The 20,797-nt window shown below is 51.6% G+C and overlaps 1 protein-coding gene across 1 annotated transcript in view; it reads left to right on the top strand.

Moving 5' to 3' along the window:
• unc13bb (unc-13 homolog Bb (C. elegans)) overlaps nucleotides 1-20,480 on the top strand; it is a 65,343-nt gene extending 44,863 nt beyond the window's left edge. The window contains 26 exon segments of the mRNA XM_067258006.1: nucleotides 896-1,123; nucleotides 1,204-1,345; nucleotides 2,384-2,553; nucleotides 4,457-4,572; nucleotides 4,664-4,821; nucleotides 5,493-5,643; nucleotides 5,771-5,839; nucleotides 6,127-6,145; nucleotides 6,148-6,215; nucleotides 6,415-6,552; nucleotides 7,111-7,241; nucleotides 7,379-7,464; nucleotides 8,264-8,390; nucleotides 8,566-8,662; nucleotides 9,071-9,214; nucleotides 9,563-9,640; nucleotides 9,876-9,953; nucleotides 14,489-14,577; nucleotides 14,701-14,847; nucleotides 15,228-15,351; nucleotides 15,473-15,526; nucleotides 15,675-15,752; nucleotides 16,174-16,321; nucleotides 17,211-17,303; nucleotides 17,421-17,580; nucleotides 17,733-20,480. Coding sequence (XP_067114107.1) covers nucleotides 896-1,123; nucleotides 1,204-1,345; nucleotides 2,384-2,553; nucleotides 4,457-4,572; nucleotides 4,664-4,821; nucleotides 5,493-5,643; nucleotides 5,771-5,839; nucleotides 6,127-6,145; nucleotides 6,148-6,215; nucleotides 6,415-6,552; nucleotides 7,111-7,241; nucleotides 7,379-7,464; nucleotides 8,264-8,390; nucleotides 8,566-8,662; nucleotides 9,071-9,214; nucleotides 9,563-9,640; nucleotides 9,876-9,953; nucleotides 14,489-14,577; nucleotides 14,701-14,847; nucleotides 15,228-15,351; nucleotides 15,473-15,526; nucleotides 15,675-15,752; nucleotides 16,174-16,321; nucleotides 17,211-17,303; nucleotides 17,421-17,580; nucleotides 17,733-18,018 — 3,179 coding nt within the window. The 3' untranslated portion in view covers nucleotides 18,019-20,480.
• Nucleotides 20,481-20,797: the final 317 nt, after the last annotated feature.

Consider the following 20,797-nt stretch of genomic DNA (forward strand, 5'->3'; position numbering starts at 1 on the left):
GAGTGACGATATAGAGGCTAGAGACCTGGATAGAGGCCGGGGATGGGGAAGAGGGCTCCTGGATAGAGGCTGGGGATGGGGAAGAGGGCTCCTGGATAGAGGCTGGGGATGGGGAAGAGGGCTCCTGGATAGAGGCTGGGGTTGTAGAGAAGCAGGAACCACAGGGAGCTGTTTAGGGGAAGAGGGTACTTGAGGACTTGGATTCACTTTAGGATTGACCCCTGAGTGTCCAGTGGGGCACAAGCACACGACCTTTGACCCTTGTCACCCCGTCCTAAAACGGCTCTTCCGCAGTGTTATTCTTTTAAAAGCTTTATTCTGCGTCGTCATGGTAATGCAGGTTGTCTAGACTCCGCCGTCATTGTGTTGCCGGGACGACGCCTCAGAATTACAATCTCAACAATTGACAGTCGGTGAATAAGTCATCGGTTCATCCGCAATGGCTTTCAGGGCGTGTAATTTCTCTGACTGACAGCCTTGACACCCGTCCATGCTTTGTCAGTTGGGTTTGTGGCAGGTAAGCGTCGTATTTGGATTATTTTCGGCTGCCTCATCACCATCTAATATTACAGCTGTCAGCGCAGACTGTGCATCCATGTGTATTCTGTTGATTACAGGTTATGATTGATGTTGTATTAAAGCCCATGAGGTATCCTCCTCCAGCTATCCATCACTCGGGTGTTTCTCATATTGAAACAGAATCAGTATTTCTGAGATAACAGAAATGGAGAGCTCCCCCCCTCCCCCCATTCAAAGGCCTTTTGGGATTAGTCCAAGATTGAAGAGCAATGTGATTGGAGCATTGAGAAGAATACTTCCTGTAGTTTTGACCAGGCTACAGCCAGGACGCAAAACGTCCCTAAAAGTCCCTAAAAACAGGTGTGTGTGGTTCCAGGTGCTGCGGAGAAGAGCTCAAAGCACGGGGCTGAGGATCGGACCCAGAACATCATCATGGCCATGAAGGACCGGATGAAGATTAGGGAGAGGAACAAGCCGGAGATCTTCGACGTCATCCGAGACGTGTTCGTCATCAGCAAGGTCATCCACGCCCAGCAGATGAAGACCATCAAGCAAAGTGTGCTGGACGGGACCTCCAAGTGGTCTGCTAAGATCACCATAACAGGTACGCACACACACACACACACTACTCATACATACACACACATCAAGGAAAACCCCCTGAGTGTGTATGTGTGTGTGTAGTGCTGTGTGCCCAGGGGCTCCAGGCCAAGGACAAGACGGGCTCCAGTGACCCCTACGTCACTGTCCAGGTGGGCAAGACCAAGAAGAGGACCAAGACCATCTACGGAAACCTTAACCCCATCTGGGAGGAGAAGTTCCACTTGTGAGTAACTCCTGTCTGGGCCAAGTAGAACTTGTATCTCCTGTATAACCCCGTCTAGGAGGAGAAGTTCCACTTGTGAGTAACTCCTGTCTGGGCCAAGTAGAACTTGTATCTCCTGTATAACCCCGTCTAGGAGGAGAAGTCGAATTTGGAAGGGTCCTTTTCCTACATTTGGCAGCATCCTCTGAATTTGTGATGCATTCAGACACTCCTCCAAGCCGAGGAGTAGCTTGATCTCTGTTGCCTCGAGGGCTGACGGTCTGATGCGGGACTAAAGACGGCCGGTTTTTCCTTCCTTGCTGGAGCGTGGACTGAGGTCTGGTCGAGGGAGATGATCAGACTGAATTTGGATGTGCTGCTAAGCAGGCCAGGCCTTCGCCCCGAGCTGTCTGAATGGTCTCAGCATGGAGACAGTGGACTCAACCTACTTTCAAATGTCACTCACTGTCTGTGTGCTCCCTGTTCTCTCTGTCTGTCTGTCTGCCTGTGTGTCTGCCTTTCTGTCTGTCTGTCTGCCTTTCTGTCTGTTTGCCTGTCTGCCTGTCTGTCTGCCTGTCTGTCTGCCTTTCTGTCTGTCTGCCTGCCTGCCTGCCTGCCTGTCTGTCTGCCTGCCTGTCTGTCTGCCTGCCTGTCTGCTTTTCTGCTTGTCTGTCTCTCTGCCTGTCTGTCTGCCTTTCTGTCTGTTTGCCTGTCTGTCTGTTTGCCTGTCTGTCTCTCTGCCTGTCTGCCTGCCTGTCTGCTTGTCTGTCTGTCTGCCTGTCTGTCTCTCTGCCTGTCTGTCTGTCTCTCTGTCTGTCTGGACCCTGGAAATCAGAGACTCTTTTACTGGGGTTCCACGGAACAACACTTTCCTTTATGAATCACTTCGGATCACATCTATTTAAGCAAAATAAGAATAAAAAATACTATACAAACAGTGAAGCACATGTTATTAAAAGAAAGTTGCTTAATCAGTATGTGATACTGTAACACACAGTACCCCCCCCACACTTTTTTTATTTAAAACTTTACATGTTCCTTGTTGGTTTTTCCCGCCAGTGAGTGTCACAACTCTTCGGACCGCATCAAGGTGCGTGTCTGGGACGAGGACGACGACATCAAGTCCCGCGTGAAGCAGCGTCTGAAGAGGGAGTCCGATGACTTCCTGGGCCAGAGTATCATCGAGGTGCGCACGCTCAGCGGAGAGATGGACGTCTGGTACAACCTGGGTCAGTACCACGACCTTCGACCTCTCTGTGACCCCCAACCTGCGTCACCCCCCCCCCCCCCCTTCACCTCCCTCCTCTCTCTCACCGCCGTCTTCTCCCACCGATCCCAACATAACCGATCACTCTGTGTTTCTCTCTCTTCTCCTCTCACTTTCTTTTTCTCTCATCTCGCTCTCTCTTCAGTCTCTCGCTCTCTCTCGCTTTCTCTTCAGTCTCTCGCTCTCTCTCGCACTCTCTTCAGTCTCTCGCTCTCGCTCTCTCTCCAGTCTCTCGCTCTCTCTCCAGTCTCTCGCTCTCTCCAGTCTCTCGCTCTCTCTCGCTCTCTCTTCTGTGTCTCGCTCTCTCTCTCGCGCTCTCTCGCTCTGTCTTCAGTCTCTCTCTCTCTCTCTCTCTCTCTCTCTCTCTCTCTCTCTCTCTCTCTCTCTCTCTCTCTCTCTCTCTCTCTCTCTCTCTCTCTCTCTCTCTCTCTCTCTCTCTCTCTCTCTCTCTCTCTCTCTCTCTCTCTCTCTCTCTCTCTCTCTCTCTCTCTCTCTCTCTCTCTGTGTGTGTGTCTGTAATCCTGTCTGTGTTTGCATCAACCTCATTACTGTCGTTTTCCTGGCCAGAAGGGCCATTTTTCTTGCCCAATTACGCGGGCGAGGAGTGGCCCCGAGGCCTGGACATGCCCTGGATGAAAACACTGTCCTCCCCCTACCCCCCCTCCTCCCTCTCTCCTCCCCTACCATGCTCTGTGTGTTCCCTGTAGGCCTCTCACCCTCTGGACTCTCCCCTCCCTCGCTCTCTTTCCCTCTCTCCTCGTCTGCTGACCCAGTCTCCTATTGTCCTCGGCCTGCTTCATCCTCTCACTCGACCACGTGTTTCAGTCCCCCTCTCGTCTCTTCTCTAAGTGTTTTTCCCTCGGGGGCAGAGGGGAGAGTGTTGTTGAAAAGGTTTTTTCCCGCACACACGTCAAGTTGCCTTTTCTGTTTAGTTGTGAATACTTTACGGGAGATAATTGATTCACCCTCCCGAGGGGCTGCTCTCTCTCTCTCTCTCTCTCTCTCTCTCTCTCTCTCCCTCCACCTAATGACAGGCAGCCTTTCAGGGATGCTTCCCTATCTGTGATGAACTTTCCTCACCAGCAAATGGGACTCTCGACATCCACAATGTGTGTCTGTGTGTATGAACCGTTACATGTGGTTTTTTTCTCCCTGAGCCCCAGGCGTCAGCTGTGCGTGTTTAATCACAACTTTGTGAAATTGACTCCACCGTTCACAGCCCAGCTCGAACAAATCTTAAAAACGTACGACTGCTGCTTGCATTCTGAAAGTGTTTGAAGTGGGAAGGTGTGTGTGTGTGTGTGATCCCCTTTTACACCGTGCTCTCGATAAACAGCGGAAAGATTCATCTTAGATAAGTTCTGCTTTGGCTACAACTGCTCTCCTCTTTTCCTCCCCCTCTCCTCTCCTCCCCCTCACCTCTCCTCCCCCTCCCCTCTCCTCCACCGCTAAAGAGATCCTCCTTGATTATCATGTAGAACACTCCAGTCGTAAATCGACCACCCCGGCGACACGTACAAATTACCCTAATAATGGTGGCTGTCACGGGAAATAGGCGGGGCTGAGCTGCCGAACGCGGATCCTTCCAGAATAGCTCAGGCTCGAGTGTCCTCGGTCATGAGGAGCACTTCCCCTCCCGGTTCCCCCCCCCCCCCCCCCTCTCCTCGCCGCCGACCGCTAGCACAACGCAAACACAAAATGGCCGGCGTAACTGTGGTACACACAGAGCTCCAGTGAGCTCACGAGGCAGTTGATAAACCTTTGGTTGGCGCTACATTGCCAGACCTGGTTTCAGGCTGTTGGTTTCAGTCTAAGGTGATGAACTGTGTGTGTGTGTGTGTGTGTGTGTGTGTCTGTGTGTACAGAGAAAAGGACAGACAAGTCTGCTGTTTCCGGAGCCATCCGTCTGCAGATCAGTGTGGAGATCAAGGGAGAGGAGAAGGTGGCCCCTTACCATGTCCAGTACACCTGTCTGCATGAGGTAAACACCTGTAACCATCTCCTGTACACCTGCCTGCTCATTTTCATCTGCCGTTCTGTGTGTCTGACACCTGAGGTTCTCTGTTCCCCAGAATCTGTTCCACCACTCGACGGACGTGCTGGGCATGGTGAGGATCCCAGAGGCCAAGGGGGACGAAGCCTGGAAGGTCTACTTCGACGAGGTGGCCCAGGAGATCGTGGACGAGTTTGCCATGCGCTACGGCATCGAGTCGATCTACCAGGCCATGACGTAAGGCTGGGGGGCGCTCTCTCCTCCGCCCATCTTTTCAACCTCTTTCACCCCTCCCTCCCTCCCTGCCCTCCCCCCCCCTCTTCTCTCTGATATAGAACAGCCGTTTGGTTTGGTACCGTTTTCACCCCCACCCCCCCCATGGCCTCCAGATGAAGGAGAACCCTCCCAGTGTTGGGAGGATGGATATGGCTCCGTGGAGTGTCGTTCTCCATACAGATGCTCGTTAACTGGGCCCATCACTCAGCCCAAGCACACTCAGACAGCAATCCCTCACCCGGAATGGGGCAGGGGGGCGGGTGGGCGGCGCGAAACGAGCCCCTCACCTCCCAGGGTTCATCTGGTGGAGGCAGGACCCTGGAGAGGGCAGCTCGCGGGCCAAACATGCCGTCCTTGTGTTCCGCATGTGTCTCTCGTACGGATGATTTGCTCCTGCTGTATAATGACAAAGGAAATGCACGTTAGCGGTTAAACAGGTCGTCGTGAACACTGGATGTTACGACGCTTGCTTCCCTAAACCGACGAGCATTACACCAAACAGATTACATTTTCAGGCTGAAATCCATCGAGGTTCTCCCACTCTGGCTCTCTCAGTTGCGCCCTCTACTGGCAGAGATGTTCCCGGTAACTTCCTGACCCTCACAGTACACGACCTCTTGTCTGTTTTCCAGGCATTTCGCCTGCCTGTCGTCAAAGTACATGTGTCCCGGCGTCCCGGCTGTGATGAGCACCCTGCTGGCCAACATCAACGCTTTCTACGCCCACACCACCGCCTCCACCAACGTCTCCGCCTCCGACCGCTTCGCCGCCACCAACTTCGGGGTAACTCCTCCTGGCCCTCGCGGCCCGCGCTCTCCAAACACACGCCCGGGGGGAGGGGGTGATGTGTGTCTGCCTGTGACGCCAGCTTCAACCGCTCCTCTCTCTCTGTCTCTTTCCCTCCGTACAGAAAGAGCGCTTCGTCAAGCTTCTGGATCAACTGCACAACTCGCTGCGCATCGATCTGTCTACGTACAGGGTGAGCTGGGGGCGGTTGGGTTGGGTTTGGGCCCTCTGGTGTCCTGACTTGGGTTCTGACACTGTTAAGGAGTCAGGAAGTCAGATGGCTGAGCGGTTAGGGAATCGGGCTGTTAATCAGAAGGTTTCCGGTTCGATTCCTGGACGTGCAAATGATGTTGTGTCCTTGGGCAAGGCACTTCACCCTACTTGCCTCGGGGGAATGTCCCTGTACTTACTGTAAGTCGCCCTGGATAAGAGCGTCTGCTAAATGACTAAATGTAAATGTTCTCATCCTCCGTTCTCCAGAACAACTTCCCTGCCAGCAATAAGAACGTCTTCAGGACCTCAAGTCCACCGTGGACCTCCTGACCAGCATCACATTTTTCAGGATGAAGGTACGCTTTGCCACATAAGGCCCCTCAGAATGAAGCTTCAGTCGTTTCGGTTGTCTCTTTTCTCCCTAAAAGTGTGATCTTAATTAATTTAAGTTCCCATTGGGTAGCACGGTGCCTGTGCTGCGTTAGTGAAGCCTGAAGTGTTTGTGATGGATCACAGCACTCCGTGTTGAGCCCTTTGTCTCCTTCTGGTGGTCAGGTTCAGGAACTGCAGTCCCCTCCTCGGGCCAGTCAGGTGGTGAGGGACTGCGTCAAGGCCTGCCTCAACTCCACCTACGACTACATCTTCAACAACTGCCAGGAGCTGTACAGCCGCCAGTACCAACCGCTGGACTCTGTGAGTGTGACTGACAGGCCCCTCAGAGTGGAGTCAGGTGGCTGAGCGGTGAGGGAATCGGGCTAGTAATCTGAAGGTTGCCAGTTCGATTCCCGGTCATGCCAACTGACGTTGTGTCCTTGGGCAAGGCACTTCACCCTACTTGCCTCGGAGGGAATGTCCCTGTACTTACTGTAAGTCGCTCTGGATAAGAGCGTCTGCTAAGTGACTAAATGTAAATGTAAGCACAGTGTAGACAAGCAGCAGAGATGACACTTCCAACACTGGGAAAGTAACGTTGACAGACCCGCGCTGTGGTCGACCTCCCGGGGGGGGGCTAAATCAGCGGGTGTTCTGCCCAACAGTAACAGAAGTCATGCAGTTGCAGTGTACTTTGTTTGCGAGTATCGAGAATTCTTGTTGTTGTTGTTGTTGATGCTGTTGTTGTTGTTGTTGTTGATGCTGTTGTTGTTGTTGTTGATGCTGTTGTTGTTGTTGTTGATGCTGTTTATTTTTGTTGTTGTTGATGCTGCTGCTGTTGTTGTTGATGCTGTTGTTGTTGTTGTTGTTGTGATCCAGAACAAGGAGGAAGTTCCTCTGGAGGAGCAGGGCCCCAGCATCAAGAACCTGGACTTCTGGCCCAAGCTCATCACCCTCATCGTCTCCATCATCGACGAGGACAGGAACTCCTACACACCTGTCCTCAACCAGTCAGTACACACACACCTTATCAAACACCACACACACACCTTATCAAACACCACACACACACACACACACACTATCAAAACACCACACACACACACACACACACATACGTGTGTCTAACGCTGCTATGTCCTGGCAGGTTTCCCCAGGAGCTGAACGTGGGGAAGGTGTGTGCCGAGGTGATGTGGACGCTGTTCGCCCAGGACATGAAGTACGCCATGGAGGGTGAGTCTTGCCTGATGACTGGGCTGTGTCCAGAAATCCTGGGTTTACCTAGTCTGGGTCCAGAAATCCTGGGTTTACCTAGTCTGGGTCCAGAAATCCTGGGTTTGTAAGTGTCTGTCCTTCCATCTGCGATCTCTCTCCCTTCGGTCTCATACCCTCCTGTCTTCTCATCTCCTGTCTCCCAGTCATGGATAACGTTGACCACTACCAGTGGCTCCAGGGTGAGCCTGACTGTAGTTTCATAGTCTGTAGACTAACTCTAGCACAGACTGTAGATACAGTACACCTCACTCCCGGTACCTGTGTTTGTCACAACAGCCTGAGTCAAAACGCTGTGACACGATCCCATTATTTGATAAAAAAAAAAACGTAAACGACAAGACAATCCAGTAAGTGTGATTCCGGTAGACGGTAAACGTTCATCCGTTACATGCTCTGTGTTCTCTACATTTCCGCCGTCGTCGTCCACGCTCGTTACCGTGCGCTCCAGCCCCCTCCACGTTCAGCCGGCGTGGGCAGACCTTCTACGCCGGTAAGGGTGTCACCTCCATCCCATAATACCCACCCCCCGCTGTCCTCCCTCTCCCCAAAGGAGAACCTATAGAAGGTTAACTGTATGTCAGCGCTGAGCAGAGAGGTCAGATCTGTCTGGTCCTGACCTCATCAGGCCTTCAGGGAGTCTTCTGCTGAGCTGCTACTGGGTGGTGCGACTGTGTACACACACATACACACACACACACATGCACACACACACGTACACACACACGTCAGTCACGCTCTGTCCTGTGTGTCTCCAAAGAGCATGAGAAGCAGCGTCTGTGTAAGAGCGCCGACTACATGAACCTGCACTTCAAGGTCAAGTGGCTCTACAATGAGTACGTGAAAGACCTGCCCAGCTTCAAAGGAGTCATCCCAGACTACCCATCGTAAGTGCGAACCACTCCTCTCCAAACAAACGCACACCAAAACAGGTTTCTGTAACCGATCGTCGATCAGAAGGGTTTCAGACAGGGACTGAATCCGATCGATGCGGTTTAGAGACTTGAAGAGGTTCTTGGATTGGGCCTGACCAGTGTGGGTTGTGTTTGGTTCCTGGGGAAGGTGGTTCCTCCAGTTCGTGCTGCAGTGGCTGGACGAGAACGAGGATGTGTCCATGGAGTTCATGCATGGAGCCCTGGAGAGAGACAAGAAGGATGGAGTAAGTACCTCAGTACTGTCACCTGGAGTACCTCAGTATTGTCACCTCTAGTACCTCAGTACTGTCACCTCTAGTACCTCAGTACTGTCACCTGGAGTACCTCAGTATTGTCACCTCTAGTACCTCAGTACTGTCACCTGGAGTACTACAGTCGTACTGGGATCATCCGGGTTTAAATCTATTTTATGAGTTATTCTGATGATGCAACCTTTGTTGAAAGGTTTTTGTTTTAGTTTTTGTTTAAGTTTTAATAAGTATTTATTTTGAAGATGCAAAAATGATGAATCCCAAGAAACATATATAGTAGTGGGAGGGATTTGACCCTGCGACTTCTTGATCCACAGTCAAATGCTCTAACCACTGAGCTTACCTATGAGTTGTTTGTTTCCCCCCCGTGTCCTGGTCCAGTTCCAGCAGACGTCTGAGCACGCTCTGTTCTCCTGCTCCGTGGTGGACGTGTTCACGCAGCTCAACCAGAGCTTCGAGATCATCAAGAAGCTGGACTGCCCCGACCCCAAGGTCATGGCTCACTACAGCCGCCGCTTCGCCAAGGTAGGGCGCACACACACACACACACACACACACACACACACACACACACACACACACACACACACACACACACGTACACACACACACACCCCCACACACACACACACACCACACACATACACACACACACACCACACACCACACACCACACACACACACAACACACTCACATGTCTTCTTGTCCCACTCTGGACACTCTGGTCTCAGTCACACACATCACACCATGCCTTGTCCAGTTGAGCGTCCATAATTCGATCCTGTAAATGATCGCAAGTGATTTTTTCTAAAAACCCTCAAAGGGAGTGTATTTTGAGTGCACGCCAAACATGTCTGCTTTCTCCCATGCAGACTATTGCCAAAGTTCTTCTGCAGTACAGTGCCATTCTCACCAAGAGCTTCCCTGCCTACTGTGACAAAGAGAAGATAGTAGGTCATCATCCCTCTTCTTCTGCAGCGTGTCATTAGTCCTGCCTTACAGGTGACTGATCAGTCTCTCCCTCTCTCTCTCTTTCCCTCTCTCTCTCTCTCTCTCTCTCTCTCTCTCTCTCTCTCTCTCCCTCTCCCTCTCCCTCTCCCTCTCCCTCTCCCTCTCCCTCTCCCTCTCCCTCTCTCTCTCTCTCTCTCTCTCTCTCTCTCTCTCCCCTCTCTCTCCCTCTCTCAGCCCTGTGTTTTGATGAACAACGTGCAGCAGTTGAGGATCCAGCTGGAGAAGATGTTTGAGTCCATGGGTGCCAAACAGGTGGGTGGACCCTGGGAACAGACGTCAGTCTGTACCCAGGGGGCTGAGCTGGGCCAGAGGTGCTCGTGTTGAGACCGAGGGGCCCCTGTTCTCTACGGCTGAACCTCCCTGTCCTGGAGACCTCCAGGGTCTCCAGGAAATTAGCCCACAGACACTGCTCCATCGCCCCTGTACACTCTGGGATGTTTTACCCTAAGCCCAAACATCCCTCTCTCTCTCTTTCTGTCTCTATCTCTCTCTCTCTCTCTTTCTGTCTCTCTCTCTCTCTCTCTCTCTCTGTCTATTTCTGTCTCTCTGTCTATTTCTGTCTCTCTCCCTCCTTCTTTGTGTCTCTCTCTCTGTCTCTCTCCCTCCTTCTTTGTGTCTCTCTCTCTCCATGATGTAAAGAAGCTGGAGGTCCAGATGTTGTGATTACAGGCCTCCCAGATGGACTGGCTTGCTTATCTTCGAAAATCTAACTTCCTTAGCTGTAGATTATCTGACTTTGTCTTGTGTCCGGTCCTGGACAAGATTATGGACATTGTGCCTGTGTCTCTCCTCCAGATTGCCACAGAGGAAGCAAGGGTAGGTAGAGGTGGTCTGTGTGATTTAGGAGAACATGGGAACAATGGATTATCGCAAAGAGCATTAGGCCAGATGTGCTTTGAATCTAAAACTCCACATTCCAGGCTGAAACATTCCGTTCTCATGTTTGATGTCAGGCGATAGATAATAAAGCAGTAGATCAATACCTTCTACAGGGTTAGCCCGTCGCTGGATAATGGACTAGTGTTGCATTGCCATTTAGTCCCCCGGTGATTAAATGATGTCCTTTTAAGAATGATTTTGTAATGCCCATAGCCAAGCAAAGGCATGCAGCCTTAAGGTCACCTTCGACCTTTCCGTAGTGTGTAGAATCCACAAGAATTGCTTCTCAAATGTGTGTTTGTGTTAATAGGGAATGCTTGGTGTGGAGTAGTTGGGCATGATCCTGTGATTCAGTTAGATGTTCGGTTTCTTTAGTATTAGTTTTGGTAGTGGCTGTATCGCCTCTAAGCCCCCGTAGATGTTTTAATACTTCATAAGAGGCTTGAGTTTCATGGTGTTTTTCTCATACTGAAGAGAGATAAGGAGGAGATGGTGGAAGAGGAGGAGGAGGAGGAGGAGGAGAAGGTGGGTGTAACCAGATGTTGACCTTGTCTCAATACCATGATATTACCACGGGGATATTGACCCAATGACTTAACCTCCATCTGGTCATCAGGTCTTATCCGAGGACCAGGAGGTGAGAACTTTGTTGGGTTACACTTAGCCTAGCCTAGCTCCTCTAGCGATTTGAAGCCATTGAATTTAGCCTAGCCTAGCGCCTCTAGTGAAATATGCAGTTGAAACTAGCCTAGCCTAGCTCCTCTAGTGAAATATGCAGTTGAACATAGCCTAGCTCCTCTAGTGAAATATGCAGTTGAACGTAGCCTAGCGCCTCTAGTGAAATATGCAGTTGAACGTAGCCTAGCCTAGCGCCTCTCGTGCCTTTTAGCAGTTGATCTTTCCCTAGCCTAGTTCCTCCAGACACTGTCGTAAATTCACACAGTTATTAACTAGCTTATCATTCACCCTCTCTCTGCACATCTCTGTGGTGCTTGGAAGGAAATCTAAGGTTTCGACCTGTTGTAGTGAACTACATGCTTACAATGAACCCAGTACCCTCTTATGAAATGACGATTGACACGACCGTAAAAAAAAAACAGAATTCCTTATTTCCACAGGTGTTGAGTGAGTGGCGTGGCTTAGAAAGGTACTTGGCATCCAGCAGTCGTTTGCTTTTCCAGGGGCATGATGAACAGATCTGTGAAGGCTTTTGTCTTGTTTGTGTCCAAGCTCACGGTGCGGAGCGTGGAGGTTGACAGGCGAGCGCCCCGCTCTCCTGCGAGGCGGAAGATAGAATGGCTGTGCGGGAGTGATTAGGAGGGGCGTTACCACGGAAACAGCTTAGAGAGAGAGAGAGAGAGAGTACAGGAACTTCCTACCACACACACACACACACACACACACACACACACACACACACAGAGGCCTGTCAACATGAGTTATTCAGACTTGTCAGACGAGACGCACAGCTCCAGTTTGTGTCAAGAGGTGTGCCGTCGGGGGGGGTGGGGAAAAGTTGTTTACGTTGCATCGTTAATCGGAAAGACCTGTTTACGTAACATACAGGGGTTGTTGTCACAGAGGATTGATGTCTCTTCTGTTGCTTTGTGTGAAATACATCAAGTGCCTTACCTGGCTGCAATGGGTTGTGTATTGAGAATATTAGACAGTCATGGTCCTTTTCTCTCCCTCTCCCTCTCTCTCTCTCTCTTTCACCAGCGCTCCTCTAAACTGCCAGTGTGGCAGGTGGGTGCCCGTGCCAGTGTATATCCATGCATGTGTGGCCACCGGACATGCATGGATATTCACACTTTGGTCATCCGTTTCAGGGAGTTCATCTCAATGCACATTTCACTCAGTGACCTCCCGACAGACCCATCTCTCACTGTGTTTCAGTGGTTTTGGCCACCGCAGGTCGAGCCTGTTTTCCTTGGTGCTAGATTCAAAAGAACCTGTCCATGCCATTTCACCTAGATGAGCGCTGTGACCTGGGAGGTGTCGCCTGTGTATGCTGACGTGTTTTTGTGTTCTGTCTCACCACTTGCATCAGCTGGATGAGAGTGAGGAGGAGGAGGAGGAGGAGGAAGAGGGGGAAGAGGGGGTTGAGGTCAAAGCAGAGGTTTGTTGTTCATGTGGAGGTTGGACCACTGACTTTCCCAGCATTCATCACGGTCCCACAGGGTCATGGTCGAGTCGCCCCTCTCTCTCTCCCCCACACACACTGTGGTGGTGTGTTTGTAAACGTTCTCCTCGCCATCCTCACCTCCTCCTCTCCTGTGGTGGAACCGCTCTCCTTGTTGTGGCGACTCTTAAGTCGTTGGGTTCTCTCGATAGCCATGTGTTCAGTCCCTGTACTCCCTCTGTGATGTCTCCTCCTTACCTGTACTCGGTCTGAAACCCACCCTCTCATTACGACATCTCCTCATTACATTTAGTCATTTAGCAGACGCTCTTATCCAGAGCGACTTACAATAAGTACAGGGACATTCCCCCCGAGGCAAGTAGGGTGCAGTGCCTTGCCCAAGGACACAACGTCATTTTGCACGGCCGGGAATCGAACTGGCAACCTTCAGATTACTAGCCCGATTCCCTAACCGCTCAGCCACCTGACTCCTCATCCTTTCAACGTTTTTTAAAATGTATTTTCTCACTTTTCTTCTCGCCTCCTATCGTGTCTCTAGACTGAGAAAGAAAAGGTGGGTACTTTTACCTCGCAGACACAGTGTGGGTTGCGTTTATAGAGTATCTACACAGATGTTGTGATTGGGGGGCAGCCAGGGAGAGAGTTCTAGAGACGTCTGCAGCTCAACAGGGGGTCTGACCGCTTGTTCTCTCTTGTTTCCCCTCCCGTCAAAAGATCGCACCTGAGGAGCAGGTGGGTTTGTATGAGCGCTCGGTATTTCAACACACACAACCAGGGTTGTGGAGATCCTTTTTTCCCCCCTTTGTGCTGTTGTCCCAGTCCTGTGACACTCTCTGCCACCCCCTCCTGGTCATGGTGGATGTGTTTCTAAGTTTTCTAAGCACCCAGAGATGGTGGTTCTGCTGCTATGCTAGATAGCCACTGTGCCGTTAGCTCACTGTCCTTCCTGCTCTGTCCTAGCCCGAGAAGGGAGACCAGGAGAAGAAGGTGAGTTTTCGTGTCCCCTGTGATAGTTCATGCCCCCTCTCTCTTTCACACACACACACACACACACACACACACACAGACTGCTCACACACACACACACACACACACACACTGTACACTCACACACACATGTACACTCACAAGTGCACATACACGCACACACACTCTCAAACACACTCACTTTCTCTCAGACACACACACACACACCCCTAATGGAATACTAGACTGCCAGGTGTGCATAGCAACAGCTTAACATGCCCTGAATGTCTCCTTGTATGATATAGTTCTGGCTCCCTCTAGTCCCCCTCCTCTAGGACAGCCGTCCCTGTATTCTGGTCCAGACCTGCAGTCTCTGACAGGCCATGAGTCAGGTCGGCAGCATTAGCTTAATGAGGCCTATCATGGTTGAATCTGTTTGGCGGCTGGCTGTGGAGTGGGCAGGGCTTGTCTCTCAGAGTAATGCTGCTCCTGAAGGCTTGGGCCCAGGCCTACCATTCTTTATTAACCCATAACCATATTAAACGTTTTTTTTTTTTTTTCTTTAATTTGGCCATTTTTCAAAGGTGGACAATTCTGGAAAAAAGGTGGGTCTGTGTGTGGGGATGTTTAGTAAAAAAAAAAAAAAAAAAAAAAAATGTTCTTTTATGTTGAAATGTTTTATAATGTATAGAATGTGAATTCCAAAACCATAAAGCCATGTCTGTCTGTCTTCATGTCTGTCTGCCTGTCTGTCTGCCTGCCTGCCTGTCTTCATGTCTGCCTGCCTGTCTGTCTGCAGCTGGACTCCGAGGCTAGCGACCTCCTGAACGAGCTGCAGGTCAAACTGAACACTGTTCTGGAGGAGCTGAGCAGCACGTTTGGAAACAGGTAACACACACACACACACTGTGAGAACAGGTACTGTACAGGGCACACACACACGCAGAACTGGTTCCCACATGGTCCCTCCTCCTGATCTCGTGTACCTCTCTCTGTCCATCTCTGCGGTAGTTTTCAGAGTCGTATTGATGACTGCATGAGGCAAATGGCCTCCCTGCTGAACCAGATTAAAGGGCCCGTCAACGCCAGCGGGCACAACGCGGTGGAGGCCGACGCCGACAACATGCTGCGGCCTCTCATGGAGTTCCTGGACGGGAAGTAAGTAGCATGTCACTTCCTCCCTTCCCTCCTCCCTCCCTCTCTCCTCCCTCCCTCTCTCCTCCTCCCTCTCTCCTCCTCCCTCCCCCTCCTCCTCCTACCTCCCCTCTCCTCCCTCCCTCCCCCTCCTCCTCCTACCTCCCCCCTTCTCCCTCCCTCCCCCTCCTCCCTCCCCCTCCTCCTCCTACCTCCCCCCTCCTCCCTCCCCCCTCCTCCCTCCCTCCTCCTCCCTCCCCCCTCCTCCTCCCTCCCTCCCCCCTCCCTCCCCCCTCCTCCTCCCTCCCCCCCCCTCCCTCTCTCCCTCCTCCTCGGCCGTTCTCGGGGGCCGGGCGACGATGTAAACGAGGCTCGTGTTCCCCCCCCCCACCCGTGTGTGACAGGCTGATGCTGTTTGCCACGGCGTGCGAGAAGACGGTCCTGAAGAGGGTGCTGAAGGAGCTGTGGAGGATCGTGATGACCAGCCTGGAGAAGACCATCGTCCTGCCCAAGGGCAACGACACCTTCGTAAGCTCTCCCCCATCCCCCCAAACACCAACCCCCACTGCCCTCCGTCTCTCTGTCTCACCTCTGACCTCTATCTGGAAAGGGATGACCTTTGACCTCTCGTGTTCTGACCTTTCCGCAGGGTGCTCAGTTCCTGTCTGCTGCCAAGGAGCTGGGCCAGCTCTCCAAACTCAAGGTGCCCCCCAGCCCCCATCCCTCAGCCCCCGGCCTTCAGCCTGTCGTACCTTTTAAATGAAGATTCTCTTCTTCTAAATGCTGTTTCTTTAACTGACAAACTGAAGTGCTGCTCACACTAATTGATTCTCCTCTGATTGGTCGAGAAGGATCACATGGCAGGAGAGGCCAAAAGCCTGAGCCCCAAGCAGTGTGCTGTAATGGACGTGGCTCTGGACACCATCAAGGTAAGCCAGCAGTCCACCTCTGACCTCCCAGAGCATGTCCTCCCTGCTCTCCTTCCATCTGCTTGGAGTCTTTGGTTTGTCATGATCTCGCTCTCTGTGACTTGGCTGTAGAAACCAAATTTGATTGTATCGATTGATTGATTCTTGGTGAAGAGATTTTCCAACCCTCTCCACTCCCCCCTCCCCCTTTCTCCCTCTCTCTCTCTTTCTCTCCCCCTCTTTCCATCTCTCTCTCTCGCCCTCCTCCCCCTTTCTCCCTCTCCCTCTTTCTCTCCCCCTGTCCCTTTCTCTCCTCTCCCTCCTCCACTCTCTCTCTCTCTCTCTCTTCTCTCTTCTCTCTCCTCTCCCCCTCTCTCTCCTCTCCCCCTCTCTCTCTCCTCTCCCCCTCTCTCTCCTCTCCCCCTCTCTCTCCTCCTCTCAGCAATACTTCCACGCCGGAGGGAACGGGCTGAAGAAGACCTTCCTGGAGAAGAGTCCGGCGCTGTCCTCACTGCGCCACGCCCTGTCCCTCTACACCCAGACCACCGACACGCTCATCAAGACCTTCGTCACCACGCAACACGCTCAGGGTACGGCCCGGCCGCTGTTCCCCTGCTCCTCCAGCAGAGGGCGGCAGAAATCCACCTTCCCCTAGTCCCGTGTTTATGTAAATCTAATCACATGATCTCTCGCTCTTCTCTTAACGGCGTTGAATGTTGACGTTCCGGGGCGTCTGTGGGTCAGTGTTGCGTGGTGCCTGTTCGGCTGGGATCCGAATCGTGATTCCTGTGCTGTCGTGTGAATTGTTGTCTGTTCTCTCCTCTCCTCTGCTGCTTGGGCCTCAGTGCACAATGGGAAGGGTATTAGGTTAACTCCCAGCGAGAAAATAAAGCCCAGCCGGGGTAGGTTACCGTGGAAACATTCTGTCAGCATCCCTCCTCCTCCTTTTTGGACCTGTGAACTCCCACACTGCCCCTCCCTGCTTTACAACTACCCCAGCCCCCCCTCCCTGTGCCCCAGCCTCCCCCCAGTACCCCAGCCTCCCCCCAGTACCCCAGCCTCCCCCCAGTACCCCAGCCTCCCCCCAGTACCCCAGCCTCCCCCCAGCACCCCAGCCTCCCCCCAGTACCCCAGCCTCCCCCCAGCACCCCAGCCTCCCCCCAGTACCCCAGCCTCCCCCCAGTACCCCAGCCTCCCCCCAGTACCCCAGCCTCCCCCCAGTACCCCAGCCTCCCCCCAGCACCCCAGCCTCCCCCCAGTACCCCAGCCTCCCCCCAGTACCCCAGCCCCCCCTTCCTGTGCCCCAGCCCCCCCCCCGTCGCCCAGCCCAGACAGAAAGATCCTCAGACCTGCTTGCACTTCTTAACCCCCCACCCCCCCACCCCCCCCCGGACACCCACCATCATGATATGATAACTGTGGCCTGTGGTAATTCGTCACTATTACCATAAAAACCTTTCTGTTCCATGTGGAAAACAGGCTCAGGAATCGACAAGCCCATAGGAGAGGTGTCCATACAGATCGACCTGTTCACCCACCCTAGCACTGGAGAACACAAGGTCACGGTCAAAGGTCAGTCTCCACCCCTCTCCACCCTACGCCTCATAGAGAACACCACCTCCTAGAATCAGCTGGAACCGTGACCCCCACCCTCTCTCCCTCTCACCCCCCCTCTCTGTTTCCCTCCAGTGGTGGAGGCCAACGACCTGAAGTGGCAGACGTCTGGAATGTTCCGACCCTTCTGTGAGGTCACAATGATCGGACCGCATCTCAGCGACAAGAAACGCAAGTTCACCACCAAGTCCAAGAACAACAGCTGGGCGCCCAAGTTCAACGAGACCTTCCACTTGTGAGTGCCCGACGTTGATTAATTACCTTCAGGGCTCATGCGCTTTTGTTTCCAAAAAAAACATCTTATTCTCCACCACACCTCTCCCCCCTTCAGTTTTAAATATCAACCCCTCCTCTCCTGCCCCCCACCCCCCTCACCCCCCCTTGCAGTATCCTCGGCAACCAGGACGGCTTCGACTGCTACGAGCTGCAGGTCTGCGTGAAAGACTACTGCTTCGGCCGCGCTGACCGCGTGGTGGGCGCGGCCGTGATGCAGCTCCGCGCCGTCGCCGACAAGGGCGGCTCGGCGTGCTGGCTCCCACTGGGCTCCCGCATCGTCATGGACGACACCGGCCTCACCGCCATGAGGATCCTCTCCCAGCGCTCCAACGACGAGGTCGCCAAGGAGTTCGTACGACTCAAGTCGGAGGCACGCTCAGCCGAGGAGGGGAGATGAGGCCCGGGTGGAGGAGGAGGAGGAGGAGGAGGATGGTGGTGCATGATGGGTACGGTCTGAAGACTAGAGGGGAGGTCGGCAGAGGTCGGCAGAGGTCGGCAGAGGTCGGCAGAGGTCGGCAGAGGTCGGCAGAGGTCGGCAGAGGTCGGCAGAGGTCACCGCATGACGGACTTGTGTCCTTGCTTGGCTGGCGAAGCGAAGCTCGTGACTGTGGATGTTTCTAGACTGTCGAGCGACATGTCTCACCAGCACGCACACACACACGCACGCACGCAGAAGCCTGGGTGGTCTGTCACAACACACTACTCACACACTCTCATCCTTCTCACCCTCGATCGTAGACTAGCGATTTTCTCGATACTCACTCACAATCACTCACTCACCCCAGTCACCTAATCAACCAATCACAATCACTTACTCACCCCAGTCACCTAATCAACCAATCACAATCACCTACTCACTCGGTGGTGAGTGACACCTTTCCTGCCCCCCTCCCCGGTGCTGAGGACATGGCCCTCCAGGATATGTAGGTGATCCAGGGTCCTACTCCCCCTCCCTCCCCCAGTGTTGATGTGCAATATCCAGACACTCTGGAAGCTGTGGACGTGTGGAAGTTTAGACACGAACCGTCCCTGACGGTTGGTAGCTTATTTCAGTCGTTACTTTAGCTTTGGTGGGTATGTGGAGGATGGGGGTTTCGTAGCTGTAGGTCAGACTGCCTCCTGGGTAGTAGTGAGTGGGTCCGTAGATGTGCTAGTCCCACATCTGGTTTGGTTTAATTTGAGTTCCATAGCCTGCCCGGTGTCCAGTTCCTCAGTGTTCGGAAAGGTGTTGGGTCCGGGCGTGAGGCGGGCGGAGGGTCTCGTGAGGCGTTTCCGCCGTCTGCTGAAAGCGTTGCTTTTACATCTGAAGTGAATTTGACGCAAATCTCCCGTACGTTCTGAAGTCGAGGTACGTACACAACGGAAACGCTCACAGTAGATGAGGTTGTCGGTTCAATTAAAGTGTGCCTTTTTCAAGGTTCGGGCTTTGTTCGTAAACCCCTCGTAACATTGAGAGTTCGGATGACTTTTAGAACCTTTTAGAACAATTTGATTACTGCTGTCATGTTACTGTTATTCGTATACATGGTCATTCCCATCCTTACCAAAGGGCTATCTTCTACCATGAGGAAGAGAGAGTCTTGCAGCATGGGTAGATATGCTGTAGGGAGGCACTTTGTAATCAGGATCTCAGCTCGACACAGATCAACAGCTATCACGGGACCAAATAATGGATGAAACTATGTCTTTTCACACGCCAAATGAATCAGTCATGTACCAGAGAGCTGTTTTTCACCAACATTTATCCATATTATTGAATACACCTGATCAGGACTTACTAGGAATGCTAACATGGCCAACCTTGATGATGTAGCCAATTTATTTAAATGTTTTTAATTTTATTTATATTGTGGGGGTTTACTGTTGGGTGCAGTTAGAGCTGCTGGAAAGCGGACCACCTGGTTCTTCTTCTCTGGTTGAAGAGTCGACAGGAAGCAGACGGTCTTCTTCTCTGAGAACATTCTGGTAGCCCAGGGTTCACAACTTCCCCAGCTAGCGTTAGTTTCTCGTACCTCTGAGTGGCCTTACTGGTTAACGTAGGAAATGTGTGTATACGTTTTTTTTACCCTCCGATGCGTGTGACGGGGTTGTTCGGTTTGCCCACACTAGAACGTGTCAGACTTAGGTTTTCAAACTGATTCTCCTGTTTTTTGTTGTTGTTTTTTTGCCATTTTGTATTTGGAGTTTTTGTCTTTGTATCAAAGGATTTGTTTTTAAATCTCTTGTTTGTGTTGGTCCGTCCTAATGTGATTTTATTCTTGTTTGTCGTTCTGTCTTTAGTTTTCATAATTTTTTTTTTCTTTTTGATTTCTTTTGTCGGCTCTTCTTTGGTGTACTGTTAAGAGACGGATAAATCGGCATGTATGACAGCGAACCAGTCGTCCAAAATGGAAGAAAACGTTTCAAACAATGATGTCTTCACAACTTTAACTGCTGTGTTGTTCACTTCGCAAGGAGACCACAACCCAAATGAAAACACTGCTTCATCCAAAAGGCTCTGTACCCACCTGAGAATACAAAACGTACTCTCAGTCTTCTGCTGGTTGATAGCAGGGTGGAGAAATGGCTATTTCGAAGAGGATATTACCACTTTTAATGTTTATGTTCCCTGTGCCAAGCTGTGCAAGTGTTCACTCTTAACATTTTTTTTGTTTATCCTTTTGTTTAATTTTGTTTCGTTTTTTACTCGTGAACCCTTGCACTATTTCAAAATCACTACAATAGTTAGCACGTATTGTATAACAGTGAAAGTAACTGGATTTTTATTGTGAAGTTTTATTTGTATTTTTATTTGTAAATTGTATTGATCATTAAAATGTAACACACTCAAAATCGTTTTGTATAAAGTATTGAAGAAATCACTTCCTGTGCCTGTGTCTGTTTTGTTTCTGTTTCAAGATTAGCTACATTGGAAGCTAAGCTCACATTTAGATGTAATGGGAGGACGGTATTTATAGGTTTGTTTGACTAGTGTGCTTGATGTATTTTCCACTTGATAAGTGAGTCTACCAGTGCAGAACACACTCTGCTACATCTGTTACTCTCAACGGTTTTTGTTGAGTGAAGTTTCAAAGTCTTTCCTTCATCAGAAGAACTAAACATCAGTAGGCAGGAATGTGGGATGATCCCTGATATCCTTTCGAATACTCCTGAAAAGATTTGATGCAGCTGTGTAG

Source organism: Osmerus mordax, chromosome 20, assembly GCF_038355195.1.
Source record: "Osmerus mordax isolate fOsmMor3 chromosome 20, fOsmMor3.pri, whole genome shotgun sequence".
NCBI classification, from domain to species: Eukaryota; Metazoa; Chordata; class Actinopteri; order Osmeriformes; family Osmeridae; genus Osmerus; species Osmerus mordax.